Source organism: Citrus clementina, unplaced genomic scaffold (genome assembly GCF_000493195.1).
Source record: "Citrus clementina cultivar Clemenules unplaced genomic scaffold, Citrus_clementina_v1.0 scaffold_9, whole genome shotgun sequence".
NCBI lineage: Eukaryota > Viridiplantae > Streptophyta > Magnoliopsida > Sapindales > Rutaceae > Citrus > Citrus x clementina.
In genome coordinates, this window is record NW_006261964.1 from 7,223,983 (window position 1) to 7,243,524 (window position 19,542).

At 33.6% G+C, this 19,542-nt stretch overlaps 3 protein-coding genes across 3 annotated transcripts; 1 reads left to right on the forward strand and 2 right to left on the reverse strand.

Moving 5' to 3' along the window:
• Positions 1–3,820: 3,820 nt before the first annotated feature.
• LOC18032521 (putative F-box protein At4g17565) lies at positions 3,821–5,086 on the reverse strand. The gene has a single exon (XM_006420326.1). It carries the CDS (start codon positions 5,084–5,086, stop codon positions 3,821–3,823), a length of 1,266 nt encoding a protein of 421 aa, XP_006420389.1.
• A 601-nt stretch (positions 5,087–5,687) lies between these two features.
• On the forward strand, positions 5,688–8,802 carry LOC18032341. The gene is made up of 4 exons (XM_006420327.2): positions 5,688–6,002; positions 7,678–7,748; positions 8,064–8,199; positions 8,422–8,802. The coding sequence occupies exons 1-4, from the start codon at positions 5,828–5,830 to the stop codon at positions 8,505–8,507; spliced, it is 468 nt and encodes a 155-aa protein (XP_006420390.1). The 5' UTR covers positions 5,688–5,827; the 3' UTR covers positions 8,508–8,802.
• Positions 8,803–8,978: 176 nt separating this feature from the next.
• LOC18031705 (histone-lysine N-methyltransferase family member SUVH9) lies at positions 8,979–14,646 on the reverse strand. The gene is made up of 2 exons (XM_006420328.2): positions 12,235–14,646; positions 8,979–9,454 (listed from the first exon to the last, which is right to left on the reverse strand). Exon 1 carries the CDS (start codon positions 14,310–14,312, stop codon positions 12,303–12,305), a length of 2,010 nt encoding a protein of 669 aa, XP_006420391.1. The 5' UTR covers positions 14,313–14,646; the 3' UTR covers positions 8,979–9,454; positions 12,235–12,302.
• Between the last annotated feature and the right edge of the window lie 4,896 nt (positions 14,647–19,542).

Sequence of the window (19,542 nt, forward strand, 5' to 3'; positions counted from 1 at the left end):
ATATGTGAATAATTATGTGTTGCAAAATGTCATATAATGTTAAGCCCAATTAAAAGTGATCTATTAAGGCTTTCAATATTATGGGCTTAAATATATCTAATAGGGTGTGAGCTTTTAATGTGTAGGAACTCAATAATATTCTAATTTTATAATGGGCAGAATTAGGAATACCTAATGACAACAAGAAAACATTGTCTATATAAGTGTTTATAATCCCCAGTCACACATATCTTTTTATCCTATCATCAGATAGAGAGAGTAGTGAGAAACTTAAAGAATTTTCTAGGAGAACCTGTAGATCTAGAAGGCCAATTGCACAATCTTATAAAGCAATTCAGCGTTATAAATTCAGGTACGTTTTTGTATAATTTTGTTATTAATTCTTAGTGATACAAAATAAATATTCCTATATTATAGGTGATGGTTTTCACCAAAAGATTTCTTATCCCAACAATAGGATTGTGTGAATCTGATATATAAATCAACTTTAGTGGTGCATTATGTTATGCTTACGTAATTTGGAAATTTTACATATGTATCAGATTAATCAGCAATCCGCAAAAGAGTAATAATATAATCATGAGCTCTAATTAATCAGCAATCCGCAAAAGAGTAATAATATAATCATGAGCTCTAAGGAGAAGAGCAACAATAACTATCCTGAAGAGTTGAAAGAGCTGGGAGCTGCTGCTTTAGCTTTAACCTGCATAAAGAATACGAGATTGGACAACAAAGCAAAGGCTACTTTGCATAAATTAAAAACCACCTATCCTGGTAATTCAGTCCGAGAAGCTGCAAGTGTTATTGCACAAAACTCATCCGCGAACTCAGCACTCGACGACGAGTACAAGCCGCCAGATATTCCTCCACTAGTGCAGAACTTGAGGGGCGTAATTGGAAGATGCAGCAAGCCTATGCAGAAGAATTTGAAAAATACTGATTTGAATGCTAGTCAGTGCAGGCTGTTAATGAACAGAGCCAGTGTCTTGGAATTTTTGGTGCCATTTTTGAATGAGGGCGAGTGTCAGACTCTGAAGGAAGGCATCCAGGTGACTACATATGATTTGGATGGAAACGCATACACAATGAGCTTCAAGGTTTGGGCCGACAAATATTATGTTCTTACTAGTGGCTGGACTAAATTTCACCAAGACAATGGACTCACGGATAAGCATGGTTTGACATTATGGATGTTTCGACATGTTGAGACTCAGAAGCTTTGTTCTGTAATTTCTTGGAGGAAAGTTGCCTAGAACTTAGAAGTGTAGTTAGTTAGTTACTGCATACATGTCAAGCAGGTAGATACTTCAAAAAATAGTTACTTTTCTAGTTTTCTAATAACATTCTGTCCATAACTCTAGCAGAAAAATTTAAAACATGAATATGATAGCAGCTCCTGTTATGTCTTCAATGTGTTGATGCTTAGTTTCACTTCTTTTCTCATCTTAATTTCTGTTAATATTGTTGTATTTGGTCCTTATTATGGACTATCTTTTTTAACGCACACGCAGTGTGGTGTAAGTAACACTGTTCGGATTAAATTCCTTAGAAAATTAGCTTCTTCTGTAATGGAATTTTTTTCATCATATGAATCAATGCTTGGTTGCTTTAGTTATTTTTAACATCTTGTATCTATATATGCTGCTAACCCCAACTCTTATATTTGCAATGGATGGTGAAATGCTTGATTATTTGCTTGAGAAGAATTTGCTTTTAACAGTTTAGCTGGCCCTTCAGGCATTTTATTCATTCTATGCTACATTGAAATTAAAAGACTACAACTAGAGTTGGCAAAATTTGACATGACCCGATTACTCGACACGAACACGACACGAATAAATGGGTATGAGTCATTAAATTTGACACAATTATTAAATAAGCTGGGTCTGAGCCAACAAAATTTTTTTTCGTGTCAGGTTAAAGTTCTTAACCCATTTACTTTACCAATGACACGATTATATTTTTCTTTTTAAATTAATTTATAGGTTATTGTCACTAAAAATCAAATATTGGACATGATTCTCTCTTTTTAATTTTTTTTTTAATGATAGATATATACTTAGTGTCTTATTTATAAAATTTTTATATAGATTTAGAATTTTAATAATGTAAGTATGTAAAATATTGGTACACATATGTATTTTATGATATTGATAGATATATAATTAAAACTTTAATAGTGTAAATGTTTAATATTTTGGGGTGTGTATATGTTTGTGTGTGCGTAATATTTGTTAAATAAATAGATATTAAATAGATTATTGAGTACTCCGTTTATTTTTTATGTCGGGTTTAGGTCTCAATATTTTGATACAATTATTAAATGGATTGTATTCGAGTTAAACTAAATTTAATACGACACGACACAAACACAATCCGACAACCCGTTTTGTCAGCTCTAAGTCTACGGCTGGGACAAAGACTTGCCGCAAATGAAGCACACATCAATGTTAATATTCTCACCATCAACTTATATTTATCCCACTGAAGGAACTGCATGATCCATTCAAATCAGAAATTTAGAACAGCTGGGCATGGCCTTCGAATAAAAAGCAAGAATTGAGTGTGTAATTGAACACACAAAGGTTTTTATACTACATATTATGTTCAATTTCATTTTCTTACAGAGTAGTACATCAAGTTTAATATTACTATTATTAAATAAAGTAATATGCTTTTCTTTGGAAACTTGGGACAAATTTGTCAAGTATTCATGTTTGCTATATTTTAGGAATCAAGATGATAAGTTGAGTACTAAGCTACATATAGGGATAGCAAATAAAGAGAAAACACGAAAATAGCATATAATTTTCAAAATTGCTGATAAATCTCAAAAGAGGTCGCTGTTGTAACTTGTTTGAACAAATTGAATCTTGACAAAAAAATATGTTCTGGGTGACATTAAAGAAAGAACAATAGCAATATTGGGCACATAAAGAGACGCCTCAATTTTGCTAGTTTGCTACAAGTCCAGGAATTTTCTGAGACATTCTAATCATTCATAAAATATGTTATAGCTTTGAACTCCATAGTGGCCAATGAATTTATTGGTCACGGTTGGAGAAAGGTGATTCTCAATTTCTCATGTCTGTGGATGTCCATGATTGCGTATTTATCTTTAGTTACTTCTGATGCAATCCGTTTATACATATGTGTAGAACTTGAACTTGAGAAGCCACTGGCTATTGTATCAGATTATCTGGGAACATGACATTACGTGGTAACCCTAAGAAGCAAGAAACATTTGCTTGCATTCCAAGATACTGTGAATAAAAATGACATCCAATCTCTTTTTGTTACTGCATATGTGCATGCTACACAGCTTTGATCAATGCTCCAGATAATAACACAGTCTCCTATAGACCAAATAGCAACAAACTTTTAATGACTCATCAAGGATATTTAGTAAATTTTTTTTGTCACAATTTTTTTTTGTCACGATGATTCAGCAGATGTATATGTAACAGGACCCATATAGCCACTCGTTTTGGGCAACATTTATCAAGCAGCCAGTCTTCTTTATAAGGGCAGTCTTCAAATTAAGTTTATTCACTCACACTTCAAAGAACCAGGATGGCAAGTTGACAACTAAACTAGCTATATTACCATAATTCACAAACACGTGTAATTTGAACTAACAAAAAGGAAAGCAAATAAAGAGAACATGACAATATAATAACCCATATGATTTTATTTCACTGTCTCTTCAAACAACTGAATTTGATTTAAATAGTGTAACAATTTTCAGTAATGTATACAGAAGAGAAAACAACAATACATAACTAATAACTACGTAATGCTGGTAATTGAAAATCTTCATCTACCATGGACTTGGATTCACCCAACAAGGTGATGGCTGAATCTTGAGCTGATGACAATAAGAAAATAATTCAGCCCTTCCATTATCCAAGCTGAAAACTCCCATATCGTGGCCTCCATAAAGATAATCTTCATCCATTCGATACCAGTAATCGTCAGTAAAATAGATTGAATTCTTTATGTATCCTTTATCAGCCAAGACTGAGATTGAATGATTTCCACCCAAAAACAGCGACTGATCGCCCAATGAATGCACTTCCACCCAACACTTCTCATTCAAATCGAGTTTATACACATGAAATGCTAGGGTTTTGTATGGACACACCAAAGGGTGTGTGTCTTCTTCAGTCAACAAGTCATGTTCATGAACGGGCTGATCATCACCGTTAACCAGCTCTCCCACAAATCGCACTACAAGCATAATATCCCCCATTATTGACTCCACCAAGTACAATCTGGCAGTATAAAGATCTCCAAATTTACTCCAAAACTTCCTTGACTTCTCCGGAAAATTAATCTCAATCTCCACTCTTTTAACTGGCTTATTCCATCCATCAAAATCCCATTCTTCCACAGAAGCATTGCTGCCAAGTGCACAAAGCCGATTTTTGCTGCATATGATGTCTTCATAAGGCTTGTGCTTACCATCAAGATCAGTCCAAGAATCATCTCCATTCTTGCAGTAAGCAAGCTTGTTTCCATAACCGTAAATGACAACGGCTCCGAAGTTTTTGATGCCGAGAGGGTCTGATGAAATAATTGCCTTGTGTATGAGGTTTTCACGCAAATTCTTCACATAACCAATTGGATTCTCCTGACAATCATATGTGATGTAGCATCCGTATTCTCGAGATTTCCCGATGTTGAGTACACCAAGAAGAGAACCGATATAAGGAAGCTGTATATGAATCCGCAGATGAGGGTTAAAGAGCAGAGGAGCACCTCTTTTATCCAAGAAAATAAGCCAACCATGTGAAGAACCAATGCAAGCACTCTCAATAAACTCTTCAGGCACATTCTCAAGACCATTTTCATCTTCTTGAGGAAAAAGCAGTAGCAGAGGACATTGAGGAGATTGTGACTGAGACTTGAAGGTGATAAAATACTTCGCCGATGAAAACCATCGAGTACAGACAGATTCAGCAGCAATGACATCCCGCAAAGACAAGTGCTCAAAGATTGAGTCCAAGATTTCACTGGGAATGTCTGCCCACTTTGATGACGGTGCTGGTGTAGAGTCACATCTTCTTCTCTTCACACAATCCATTAATTACAAGCTTGAATGACGAAACTGTGTGTGTAGAGCGCTAATTTTTGCAGAGAGCGATGAATGGAAAATAAAGGGAGGTTTATTAATGAGCTATAATTATGGAGTTGCAGCTTATTTCCTTGTTCGGCAACGTAAGTGGCTTTCCAAAAAGTACTAGAAACCAATTAGGATTTGGCATTAACTTGTTGGAGAAGGGGAAATTAATTAACTAAAAGGCTTAAAGTTAATTTAGAAATTAAGTAGAAATTGTTTAAGGCCTTTCCTGTTATGACAAGGATTTGCATACAACCACCCAAAAAATACAAAACCGTATGCGACCTTGCTATATTACAACAGCTGTAACACAATCACCCAAAAAATAGTTTTTTTATATCTCTAATTGTTGTATACATGCACTCACAGGAGTTGTGAAAATCTTCTCAACCTAATTTTCAGTGGGCTGTAAGTTACAGCTAATGTAAGTATGCCACCTTGCAAAATGCAAAGTACGGTTAAAAGATAAATTTATTTTATTTTACAGCCAAAAGATTCACAGTAACTTTTATTAGTTGAAACGTTGAGTTCAAAGTGAGTTAGGAGTTCGGACAAAACACGGTTCAAGTTGTTGACTTGCTATTGCTTTTTCATTTAAAATGTCCAACCAATGACAAACTTTTTTGTTCCTTGGATTTGGGTGATTGAAAAATTGCGACTTTCACGGCCGGTAGACACAAGCCTTCATAAGCTGATCTAATCCTAATGCATGCTATGGAGATACAACAATCATGGAGAGTGAGATTGTCTTTCAAGAACGCTACAATTTTGGTTACCATTTTGAATGTGATGGCTGTTCTTTTCTTGCTTCATGGCTTCCTTTCTTCTTCTTCGTCTTCCTCTTCTCGCGATAAGCTCTCCTCGAACCAGCTCAGTTCAGGTATGTCCTCCTTCTCTTTGAAAAATCTGAGTTGTTTTTATTAAAAAAGAACTGAAAATATCAAGTGGGTATTGGGTAGTTGTGCTGGTTACGTTGAATCTTTTGCTAAATCCAGTTTATTTTGTGTTTTTATTTTCTGGGTAATTTTCATTTTTATTCTTGGAATTAATGATCATTTATCGATATGTGGGTTTGTTGTCGATTCTGGATTGTTTGGGTATTGAATGATTATGGATATTGTTTTTAACTGAACAGCATCTGTGACAGGTAATTTTTTTTTATTTTTTATTTTTTTGCTGTTGGGTCACTTCTACTTTATTTGGGGTCTTAATTTGCGATTTGATGACTTCTTGTGTTGACTGTATCTTAATTTATTGGGTATGAGTAAGACGGGTTACAGAATTTTGGTCCTTGGTTTTTTGGGCAGAACATATGATTTGGTTCATGCTATGCAGCTATATGTACATGGAATGGTTGATCTTAGAAACTGGGTAGGATTCAATGTTACTCAAGCGATCTCTTTCATCCTTTCTTGGCCTTCCTATCTGAATGCTTTCAGAAACTTGGTTTGAAATTGTTCTTTAAATTATATATAGTCCTATTTTGTATTAATCTTTTAGATTTTAATGTGCATCATATATTTACATGTGGGAGATGAATTTCTGACTATCATTTTGGTGTTTGTCCAAATGTCATCTTCAAGCTAATTAAGTCCCACTTTTAAGAACTGGATAAAGTACATATACGCAATGTTGATAAGCCTTAAGAATTTGGATTTTAGTTCGGGAAATTAGCTTCCTCCTGACTTCTGCATTCTTATTATTTCAGAAAGAATTTACACTTGAATATGGATTTTCTTTTTGTTTGCTTGGTCAGTTTGCTGTCTTCTTTTTTGTATAGTGAAAATTTATCACTTAAGTGTTAAGTGCAAATTCATATTATTCTTTTAACGTTGAATTCAGCTGAAGAGAGACCAACGCTGGTAATGTCCTTATCTAGTTCCGATGGAATCAAATGGATTAAAACTAATAATGCTGACTGCTGTGTAAAAGCCAGAGTTTGATAAGATATGTTAATTGAGGAGGCACCTTCAAAATGCTAGAGTTTGGTGATTTAACACAAATTGAATGAGGTTATTTTCTCAGAATTAAATTCAAATCGATTCATTCTTGCTTTCCAATCAAGTTTTGGTCTAAAGTAAAGATGGAAGCATCTGTTATGCGGGTTAAAATCTTCTATATCAGTTTGATGTCTCCAAATAATTATTGTTGGTCCAGTTCTTGTTTATCCGACCTATAAACACATTTAAAGTCTCCAATTCATTTTTTATTAATTTCAGGATTAAGATAGATGGGTTCTGTTGTGGTAAAATCTACTAATTAGGTATCCATTTTGGGGGCTTGGGGATGTGCACTGTTCTGAGAGTGGTGTCTTCTTTAGGGGATTGTGGGTGAAGTATTTCTTGTGTCTGTTAGGTCAAAGGCCTGATCTGTAGTGTGTGGGACTGTGTTTTTTCTCTCAAATCTGAATATGTTATTCCCATTTTTGTTTACCATTGCCGGGATCATGCCAGAAGATATTTAGTGTGCTTTGCCTTTGTTTGTGAATGCATTTTTGATTGATGATAGCTGGCTTGTCTATTAACTGGAGCATTTTATATAACAATTGAATGCAGTTCACCTCAAGTATATCAAGGAATCTGAAGAATTGCGCCTCGCCATGCAACCGCTGGAGCTGATAAAAAGAGTACACTTGATATTTGCTTAAGTCTTGATATTTGCTTAAATTTCACTATATATTTAGTAACAAATTTGCTTAAACCTCCTATAAAAGTGAAAATGCTTAAAAAACACAAGTGGTGCTGCTTGAACTGAAGTGCTGCTACATGTGTAGAAGTACCAAGTTCTTTTTTTCATTTTTTTCCCCTTTTTTTCTGTTTTTCTTTTCATTATTGGTACATCACTCACATCTACCCATTTGAAGTTGGATAGCACTTGTGACTATGTGAGAGATTGCGAAACATTTTAGCATCAAAGTTGAACCTTTTCCCTATTATTTTAGGTAAGGGAAATCCAGCAAGAGGCATATCAAGAACCAAAAACAGTCGTACAGAAGGATATAAAACAAACAGCAGCAGTTGATCTTTCCAAAAGGTTAAAGGATTTACGGTCTGCCAATGATGCTGCCAGCATAAAAGGTGCCCGAAACTTCTTTTCCCCTTCAGATTTATTACTAATATGCAAATCTTAAAAACCAATAGACCAGGATTTGAGCACAGGACAGCCTTTTTCACCGAGAATGAAAAAAATGAAATGTTTTAGCTAGTTATTTCTACATTTCCAACTGTTTTTCTTCCCGGCATATTCAGGATTGACGTGTAGTGAAATGTGATTTTACTAATATGTATAACATTTTTCAGCTCTGGAAGAATGGCGGAAAAGGAAGATGGAACGAGCCAGGCAGCGAGAACTGGAGAAAAATGGAACCACCACCTCTCAAGCGTGATGTCTTTTGCGGCCAAAATTAGTGTTGCGGACTTGCAGTTCATATTATGAAATATTGGATGCTGGATGCATTAAACATTGTGACCATATATGACTATATGAAGGGGAAAAAAATCTCTAAGCATGTAACGGTTAAGTTATAGCAATACCGATATAATAACAAAATAAGAGTTTCTATCCTTTGAATATATATTCTGTACATTATACCTTGTCTTCATAATGTACAAGCAAATGTTTATTATGTAACTTTTCTGTGGCCTATGGGTGGATGGCTGACAGATAAGTAACTTGCATTATTTACCTCTGATTCTGAACTTTTTAATTCCCCACACAAGCTTTGAAATTTTTTTTATGTTAATAGCTCAATTTCATTTTATGGGGTGTAGATACAGCCAAGTTTTGAGGTACGCGGAGGACATAATATTCCTAGTTTCTTTTTGATACAAATCAACCACTAAATTCAATGACTTAAAAGAGAAAAATATTCATTCAAAAGGATAGGAAATGACGGGAATAGGTTGATCCATATCTACATGCCCTGATAAAGTTTCTGTACAAGCTTGACCAAATTCAAGTCAATATTTACAAAATATTAGTACAAGGTCAAAGATACAAAGCTTACAGAACCTATAATGCAAACATCGACTTCTTCCTAAAACTACAAGTCTGCAAAAGTCAGTGCAGTAATTTCCGTTACTTTTTTCACTTGCCAGGAATTACAGTCACTCATTTTCCCATTTACCCCCAGTGATGAATCTTCAGTACTATCTACTCATGGCAGGAAAATGAGAGAGGGACGGCAGTGCAGATGGGTCAAAGCTAAATCCACAATCTAAACCATAATCATATTTGCAGCGTCTACCTTTGAAGAAAAAGACAAGGACCCAAAAATTCCACCAACATGCTTCCAAAAAAATACTTTTGTGCTCTGAGTTATCTGATTTTCATCTGTAAAAGATAATTGCAGCACTTTAATACAGATAATCATTAGTCATAATCTCTACAGCATGCAATCACAATACTGGATAGAGGGACAATGAGTTTTGACATTCATAAGAAACCATGCTTCATAAATACATTATTACTAACAGCACAAAAAGCAATTGACAGGGCATGAGTTTTCACATTCATCAGAAACCATGCTTTATAAATACATTACTAGTAACAGCACAATAAACAATTGACACAGCTAAATTAACAAAATAACCATCCAGTAGCTCCACAATCAAACCACACAACTATAAGACAAATCCAGCAACCAATAACAACTTGCTGACCAAGCAATGATAAATGCATCAACTTAAAGCTGAGTCCAGAGCAGATGCAAAGTGATTACCATTTCCTCGTGGCTTTCATATCCAAAATTAATACTGAAGCATACAATAAATAAACTTGAAATATATTATTAAACTTAAGCAGCCCAACTTAATAAAGTGCACTCAATTATTTATGCCCCTTTTGGAAATATTAAACTGCACACTTTAAAGAAACAAACTCAGTTTCCTATATCCAATTTAAAGAACAAACTCAGTTTCCTATATCAAAAAGTGTACAATCAGAATGATGCACACAGAGCTAGTTGTGTGCAAGTGCCCTATGATTCAAGCCAGCCAACTACGAAGCATAATGCACTTTCATTTAGAAGACTTCATAAAATTTCATCTTTTGTGCATTAAGAAATATCAAACTTGGCTTCAAGAGAAATAACATCATCAAATTTCCAACATCAGCGACTGCCTTGATAAGCCTAAGAGCATTCCAAAAGACTTCCATCAACTCACTTGCCTCCACTTTCACTACCATCAATCAATAAAACTACAGTCTTCCTCTGCCATGACTTTCGGACAAATCCAAGCATTTGTTTACTGATAAAAGATACATAACAAATATAGCAAAGACTATCAATATGGAATCCAACACTCTCTCATCTCTATCTCTCTCTCTCTCTCCCCCCACATGGATTGAGCCAAATAGTAGTCATTCTAATTTACATGTTAGCATTTTCTCATTCGCTTTCTCACTACACTTATGGCATGTTAAAAGACACATTTCTTCACAGTTGCAGAAGTCAAGAAATTATGGCAACAATATTGGTCAAAATTTAAATGTCAATAAATAATCCTGCAACATAACAAGCTCAGCCTTATATTTTAAATGACAAAAAGCTACTTTTATTCAGAGTACAATTATTTGTTCTCTCACTCCCTACAATATCTCTGCTACAGGGCAAATTAGACATTTGTGATATAACAAGCTTAACATCCTATTTTCAAATATACAAAGGCTAAATGTTATACACTTGCCTATTTCAAGAAATGCTAAAGATCCATCAAGAAATAATGTATCTATCATGCTTTCTGTGCACAGCATACCTAATGATGAGTTACAAAAATCATTTTGTTTATTTTTTAAATGAAAATTAGCATCTAAACATCTAAGCACGTGATTTTTCTTTCCCCTTAATGAGCCATAAATGTTAAACCATGCAGGCAACTAGCACAGTTAACACTTGCAATGTTATAGCATAAGTACTAAAATGAGGCAATGCACGAACCGCTGCCTTTATTGCATGGTGATTGTATTTCTATATTTCAGAAAGAAATTCCACATTCATTTACATGAAGTAACAATTGAATCAGCTGCAAAATTCATTCTCATATATCAGAAGTCCTATAATTAAATAGATTCAGAGCGTTCAATTCTTCAACATCACATCTACCTGTGTATATTTAGTCAGTGTTGCACCAACACACACACACACACACACACACACACACACACACACACATCACTAAGCCCACAAGCATATGCATATATACACAAAATGCTCATAAAGTCATACACTCTAGAAATGGCAGATTTAACTAAGGTATGTCAATCTGCTCCAGAATAAAGCAGCAGTTTCCAAAAGAAGACGTCACCAACATTCTTTCAAAGACAAAAGACCAATAATCCGTAGAATATGCAATTCAACAGGAATAATGAACCCCCGATATATCCATGTGGAAATTCTGGGTATTATCAAACGAAATTTGCATGCTTTAACTGTCATCCTTGTTTTACTTATTCGGTTAAAGTAGTAAGGTTCAGTGTTAAGAGCCCGTTATTCTTGTATCTAAACATTTAGTGCCATAGATGCAATCAGCAATTTAAGTTTACCTGAGTCCACAAGGCCCATTGCATGACAAATGGGCCTTGATGCAAAGGCAATATTCATCACATTCCTAAGACCATTCACATGATAACATAGCCATGAATAAAGCAACACATAAATCCATACAGACATAACCACATATGAGAGGAAGAATAGAACACAGATCTGATTCAATTACACTAGAATGTCTAAAAAAGGTTACACAAAAATAGCCAAATAAAATACATTGTATGTTTATTCTGTAGGTTCCAGCCTCCTGAATACACTTGATAATAAAATTCTGATGACTATTGCAGGGAGTTGCACGGAAAATAAGTCTCAGCACCAACAAAATTTGTCACTTTTTATTAAGGGTCTTCGCAAGATAACATTAACTTTTTGTAAACTTGCACAGTGAATAATTCACTACCAGCGACACATAACAGAGCTCATACAGAATTACAACAATGATAATGCAAACAAAATATATCAATGAATACGATATTTAAACAGAAATGAAAAGAGGTGCAAGTCAATATGACTAAAAATAGATATAAATACTTCTATAAATTAGGGGATAGGAATTTGAGTTTACCTCAACGCCTCATGGTCTTAACATCGAGTTGTGTGACATAAAAAAATTACAACACGTCCACTAAGTATTTAGTTGCAAATAGCAAGCTTCCCTGACCATTCATCAGCCACCCCATAATCAATACTAAGCTCCCTCAAAGGAGGGATATTCTCCAGTGCAAAAAGCATAAGGTGAGGGAACATCAAATTATTGTGATCATACAACACAAATTGTACCATCACATTAGGAGTTGGACTGTGACTTATATAACACGCGACGTTTCTCATTCTTGAAACATCCATGGCAAAATCCAAAGGTGGTATTGAGGGATGAGAAGGGCGCATATAATCAGAAAATACCTGAGAAAGATCCCCCCACTCCCCCCATCTTGCAGAAAACCGATTGGGATAAATCAGAGAATCACCATTCATTGAGAAAATTTGGGCTTGCTCCATTGTTAAAACAACTCCTGCATATTCACATATAAAAGCACCAGCATGTATCAAGTCCAAAGATCTTACTCCCCAGCCTGTCTCCCTCGACCTAAACACTTCCAATCTATTTCTCAACCCCCTTTGAGAAACACGATTACGACAAGTTGGTGGACACTGACAAAATGCTCCACATTCGAATATTACTGGCTTTCCTCTCAGGAGATACCCATTATGATCATAAGCAAACTCACCGCCATTCTTCACAGCACAAAAGCAACGATCAGTACAACCCGAAACACAATCACAACCAGCGCCATTACTCCCTTGAGTAAACACAAAGGGCGGAAAAACAGTCCTCACAAGATACTCATAGTACAATGGTTCATAATCACCATCAATATCATTAAACAAAAGAACTGGCACATTCTCCTTCTTTCCTGATATATCAAGACTGAGATAACCTTTTGGTCTCACTGATAACGGCTTAGTCCTAAGACTATCTGCAAACCTCAAAATCGCACTACCCATTTCTGGTTGTCCCTCAATTCTCAACAATTTATACTTGTAAACACCAAAACCAGACTTACCCACATCAAACCAACAATCATGAATCTTATACAGACCGTCATAAACATAAACCTTACTACTAACACTACCTTGATATCTAAAACCTCTTATAACTCTTACCTCAATCCCATAATGCATACTCCTTTCCATAGCCAGATTCCCTCCTTCAAGCTTCTGATGTTCACATTGCCTACTCAACTTATCTTGACCACCATGTCCCGTGTATATAAGAACATCCCCAGCATCTTCATCGTCCTCATAACCACCAGAAACAATAATACTCGTTGCAATTGGCTCCCCATTTGCGCTCTGGCTTCCGGGCAAGTAATCAATCCCAGCTTGAGAATGTCCATGTAATCCAACAACAAGCAATTCCATTCTAAAAAAGAACACGTCACCGATTTGAACACCTGGGATCGAGCCCACGATTCTTTTATCGCGATTCAGCCACAGTTGCCGTTCTTTCATCACCGAAGAGGCTGTCAAATCGCCACGCGCCCGCCTCCCCTGTCCAATTCCTCTTCTCTTTTCCTCTTCGTACACTGCAAAAACGCGCAAGGAATCATAAAGCATTCTCGTTCTTCTCACAACGTCCCGGAAATACCTCTCGTCTTCGGCGCTCAAATCAGTAACGCGAACGAGCTCACCGGATCGTTTCATCGGTTTTATACGCGGAACTACAGCGTTTGATAACTGGGCATCCTGATGATTCACAGTTACGATAGCGCGAGAGTCTGGGTCCAACACATCAACGTCGCCATATTTACGCAACCTCTTAGCAAAAGCCGTACGGAAGAGCTCGGAAATGCGGTAGAATTCGGAGTAGACGTTGTCCCGATCGGGGGGCTGAGATTCGGGGGTATTTTCGGAATTAGAGAAGAAACCAGGGGCAGATTCGGAAAGAAGCGATTCTGGGGTGTTTTGCCCCGGTTCGAGCTGATGGGTCGGGACTGGTTCGTCGAATGGCTCGGTTTTGGGCTCGATTTTGGGGGTTAGCAGAGGCAGGGTGGCCGCTGCGGCGGTGCTGGCAGCGGTGCTGGCGGCGGCACTAGGTGACGGCATCAGATTGAGGTCTTGAAACGGAACAATCGAACCCATTTTGCTCAAGGATTGAAACTTTTCAGTCAGTTGGGCGGAGATTGCATGGGAAATGGGGATTCCTTTTGGGTTTTGACGGTGAAGCTGTTCAGGAGCTTAAGCCTTTCATGGTGGTTTTGAAGAGACAAAAAGGATTGTTTTTCAAAAGAGTAAGAAGTAAAGGAGTAGGACGTTAGAAAATGAAATTTTTTTTTTCCCTCTTCTGTGAAAGGAAATGACGTAAATGTCCTTCTGTGCTTCTCGTTGGATAGATGGCAAGAATAGATTCTGTGCTGGGTGGGAGTTTCGGGAGGCGGAGAGATCAATTGACGGCAGGAGGAGTTCTGAAAGTGATGTCCGGTGCAAACGTTCGGATGGGTCATGGGGTAAGTAAGGTGTCGTATGTGTGGGGGTGTTGTGTGGGGTCCACACGTTTCTCTCGTCTAATTATATCATATGTAAGCGAAAAAAATTTTACCAATATAATTTTTTTAATTATATCATATCACTGTATAAGTAGAAAAAAATTTATCAATATTTTTTTAATTAATAATGCATAAATTCATTCAATAATATCATGACATGTCTATATTTTTCATATATGATATAATTAGGGTTAAGATCAAATGGGGACCCATTGCCATTGGTTGAAAAAGGTGGATTGATCTTTTTGAGAAAAGATGGCCGCATCATACATGTCAGATAAAAATATAAAAATAATTAAATCTCAACTATATATTATTATAAATGCACATATGACAAAAGATTAATAAAATCATTAAAATTATATTTTTTTTATTAATAACGCATACATTTTTTTAATGAAATCATGACATTTCATACTTTTTGTGCATATTATAATTACGCTTGTGACCTTGTGTTGACGATAAGTAAAGTTGGTTGTTAATGTATTTTAATTAGAAGATTAATAAAACCATATTTTTATATTTTTATATATTATTATAAATGTATATATGACAAAATATTAATAAAAACATTAAAATTATATATTTTTTTATTAATAACACTTTCATTCTTTTAATAAAATCATGACATGTCATACTTTTTGTGTATATCATAATTACGCTTGTGACCTTGTGTGGACCACAAGTAAATTAATACTGTGTACACTCATCTAAAAAAATTACGATATGTTTAAATAATCTTTGGTGATTAGGGTTAACGTCATGTGGGACCCACTTCTAGTGGAGCAGAGTTAAATTGATTTTATTTATTTATTGAAGATAAGATAAAATTTGAGATGTCCAATATTATTTTTGATTAATTAACCTAACTTTACTCTATTAAAAGCGATATTCACATAACTCTAACCCTAATCATAAAAAACATAAAACATATCGTAATTTCATTGAATGAGAATATGATACTAATTAAATATATTTAAGATTAATTTTATCCCATTCTAATTCTCTATCTCATATTTTAAACAAATAACTAATATTACTCCACTAAAAATGGTCCCTACAAACCCCAACTTTATTTATCTTTGAGAAATAGATTGGGAATAAGAATTGAAGAAAATTAATCTCCTATTTATTAAAAAAAAATTATCTCATCCATTAAACATCAACCGTTGTATCTTTATTCCTGCTCAGGCTCGGATGATCATGAAAACAAAACGTAATCATGTTTATTTGATCTCTGCCCCGGGGTCTAAAAATTTGAGGTCATAATATTTTAAGGAACGGTGCATGGCTTTTCCCAATGAAAGTGTAACACGTTTAAATTCTTAAAGGTTAGGGTTAGGGTCTTGGGGGAACAGCCTTAAGTGGAGCAAAGTTAAATTTATTTTTTTAAAACAGCGAGTAGGAAATTAGTGAAAATTGATATATCATGGGGTAGATTTCCCTTGACTTAATTTTTTTTAATTAAGATTAAAAGGGTAAAAGCTCGTTTAGTCCCTATATTTTGAAGTTAGTGCCCGTTTAGTCCCTATATTTTTAAAAATACCTCAAATCATCCCTACCATTAAATTATTGACACTTTTGCCATTATCTTTTGTTCCTTTTAACTTATTTTTATAATATTGCCCTATTATAATAATTTTTTAGACATTATTAAAAAGAAAAAAATAACCCTATTATAATAATTTTTTTAGACATTATTAAAAAGAAAAAAATAAATTACCAGTTTAACACCAAAAAATAAAATAAAATAAATATATATATATTAATTTTTGTGGAACACACTCTTGAGTTAAAATATTAATTTTTCTACAAAAATTGATAATGTAATTTTTTACGATATTAATTTTTTAGACATACGTGAAGCTTCCACAAAATTAATATTTACCTTTTTTGGTTTTATTTATTTTTGAGTTAATTTGATAATTTAATGTTTTATTAATATACAAAAAAGGAAACATTATTTGTAAAAATGTAATATTGTAAAAGCAAGTTAAAAATAATAAAAAATAATGGCATAAGTGTCAATATTTAGTAGCAGGGACGTTTTGAGGTGTTTTTAAAAATACAGGGACTAAATGGACACTAACCTCATAATATAGGGACTAAACAAGCTTTTACCCAGATTAAAACTTAATTTTTCAACAAAATCGATAGCTGAAAACTTATACACTATTTTTAACTATGTGAATGGAGAGAAAAAAAATCTTGATTTAAAGTCAAAATTTTAAATCAAACCCAACCAACCCCTATTTATATATATAATCAATTTCCTGTTATTTGAAAATATGACAAAGGTATAAGACAAAAATCACGAATTCTAATGCCTTGATAAACAAAAAATAATAATATATTAAAATACATGTTTTGTTTGCAATACAACTTGATTGCAATTTTGTAACTCCAAAATAACCACCAGATTCTTTTGTATATAAATATATTTCATGTATTTTTTATATTTTTATGGACTGAAAAGACTGTCAAAAAACAATATATTAACAAAATTTTTGAATAACGATTTGTACATATAATAAACTCGAAATTGGCCGCCCTCTGAAATTCCTATCTTATCATGATGAATCCTGAATGCTGAGTTTACTCCTAGATAGGGTTTAATTTATGAAACATGGTGAGAAATTAAGAAACCTACGAGCCGTTGACCCCAACTCCATGGACATCAAAGTTCTTAAAGTTTACGTTGAATTTTTATGTTAATTTTTTTTAAAAAAAAAATGAGACTGCCTAATTTTTAATCTAAAAAAGACTAAGCAACAGTAATATTGTGTTATCCCAAAAAAAATCTCGTAAATAACATTCATGGAAGCTATCCAAGTATCCAATCTTGTTATAATTTTATGTTATATCAATGAACTGGACCTAATTTATTGAGTAGATTTTGTTGTTTGTTAATTCTAATTCAAAATAAATTATTTTAAATGATACACACACATATATATATAATCATTCTCTAGTGAGGATGCTAGTAAAAAAATTTAAAAAAATATTATTTTGATACATTAACAAACAAAACAATATAGTATGTAATGCATTGAAATCTGTATTTTTTTATATTCTAGTGTGTATCTTCACTCTAATAAAGTGAGAATGTTTTTACTAAAGAAGGATAATGTATATATAAGGGGGAGAGAGAGAGTTTTCTCTAGTAAGGACATTCTCACTTTGTTAAAAGTAAGGACGTATACTAATAGTGTGTTTACTTGAGAATTTAAGGAATGAGACTGAAGAAATGAGAATGAAATCCATATTTATTTAGTAAAATGTAATTTGGGAATGAGAATAAAATGAATAAGTTCCACATAATTTGTGAATAACGAATGAGAATCTCATTCCTATGGGAGGTTGGGAATGGGGATTCTCATTCCCTGAACTGACTTTTGTATCCTTTTAATTTTTTCATATTTTTTGAATTACCCTCGTTCAAATCACAATTAATTTTATTATTTTAAATGTCATTATTATTATTATTATTATTATTAAATTTTATTAACTTTATTATTTTAGTTATTATTAATTATTGTTATTACTATTATTATTGATATTATCATTATTAACATTTATTATTATTATTAATTTTATTTTTTTAATTAATATCATTTTTATAATAATATTTATACATTTATCTAGTTAATGAAAATTACATTATTAAATACTATGGGTATTTTGATAAATTGATTCTCATTTTCATTCCCCATTCTCATTTATTTTGTCAAGTAAACACATCAATGGCATTCCAACACATTCTCATTCCCATTTATTTTTGCCAAGTAAACATTGGAATCTCATTCCCATTTCAGCACATTCTTATTTCCAGCCCATTCTTATTCCACCTCGTTTATATTCTCTGAAGTAAACGCATTATAAAATATAAAAAAGTATAAATTTCAATACACTAGAGACTGTATTTTTTTTTATCTATTAGTGTATTGAAATATTTGTTTTTTATATTTTACTAGCATTTTCACTTTGTTAAAATAAGTATATCATTTTTAGAAAATTATTATGTATATGTGCATATATATACACATATATAGTCTTTTTTTAGTGCAGATGCCTTTATTTTTTTTATGCATACACGCTTTTAAATTGTAAGATTTAAGAAAATTAATTTCAAATATTATTAAATCACACAATTTTATAGTGTATTAAAATTAAATCTATTAAGCTATGCGACTTAATAACGTGTTCAGGGATCCTCTATCTTACATGCATGTAAGATACATGCCTCTCACATAAATAGTGTGTGGGTCCCACATATACACTATTCATGTGAGAGACATGTATCTTACATGCATGTAAGATAGAGTTTGCCACGTGTTCATATTAAAACAAAAAGAATACCCGCACAAACATCAAGACAAAGTAACTTTTTCTTCCACTTTGTTGGAGAAAGTGAAGTGGGAATTTGAAATGATTAAAATGATAGGGAATATTTTTGAATTCGGAATTACCCACTAGGGGAAGAATCGTATACCAAATTTCTTAAAGGGAATTTCTCTTTTTGGGTTAATAATATAATAAAAATGTTAAAAGAATAAAATCAATTGCCATTGTGGGTAATTATCAGAAACATCCCTTGAGGTTTAGCGTATTCTCAGTTTGATAGGTTGTATCAATGTATTATCAACCACCTCCCCTGACGTCTGTAGACCGTTTCGTATAAGTTGATTTGGTAAGGGAAAAATGGTAATAGAACTCTTTAATATAAAAAGTTTCAATCAAAAGTGAAAATATCACGTTGGGATGAGAGCAATATAGTAATAGAATTTTTTAATGATAAAAAAATTCAAACAAAAGTGAAGATATCA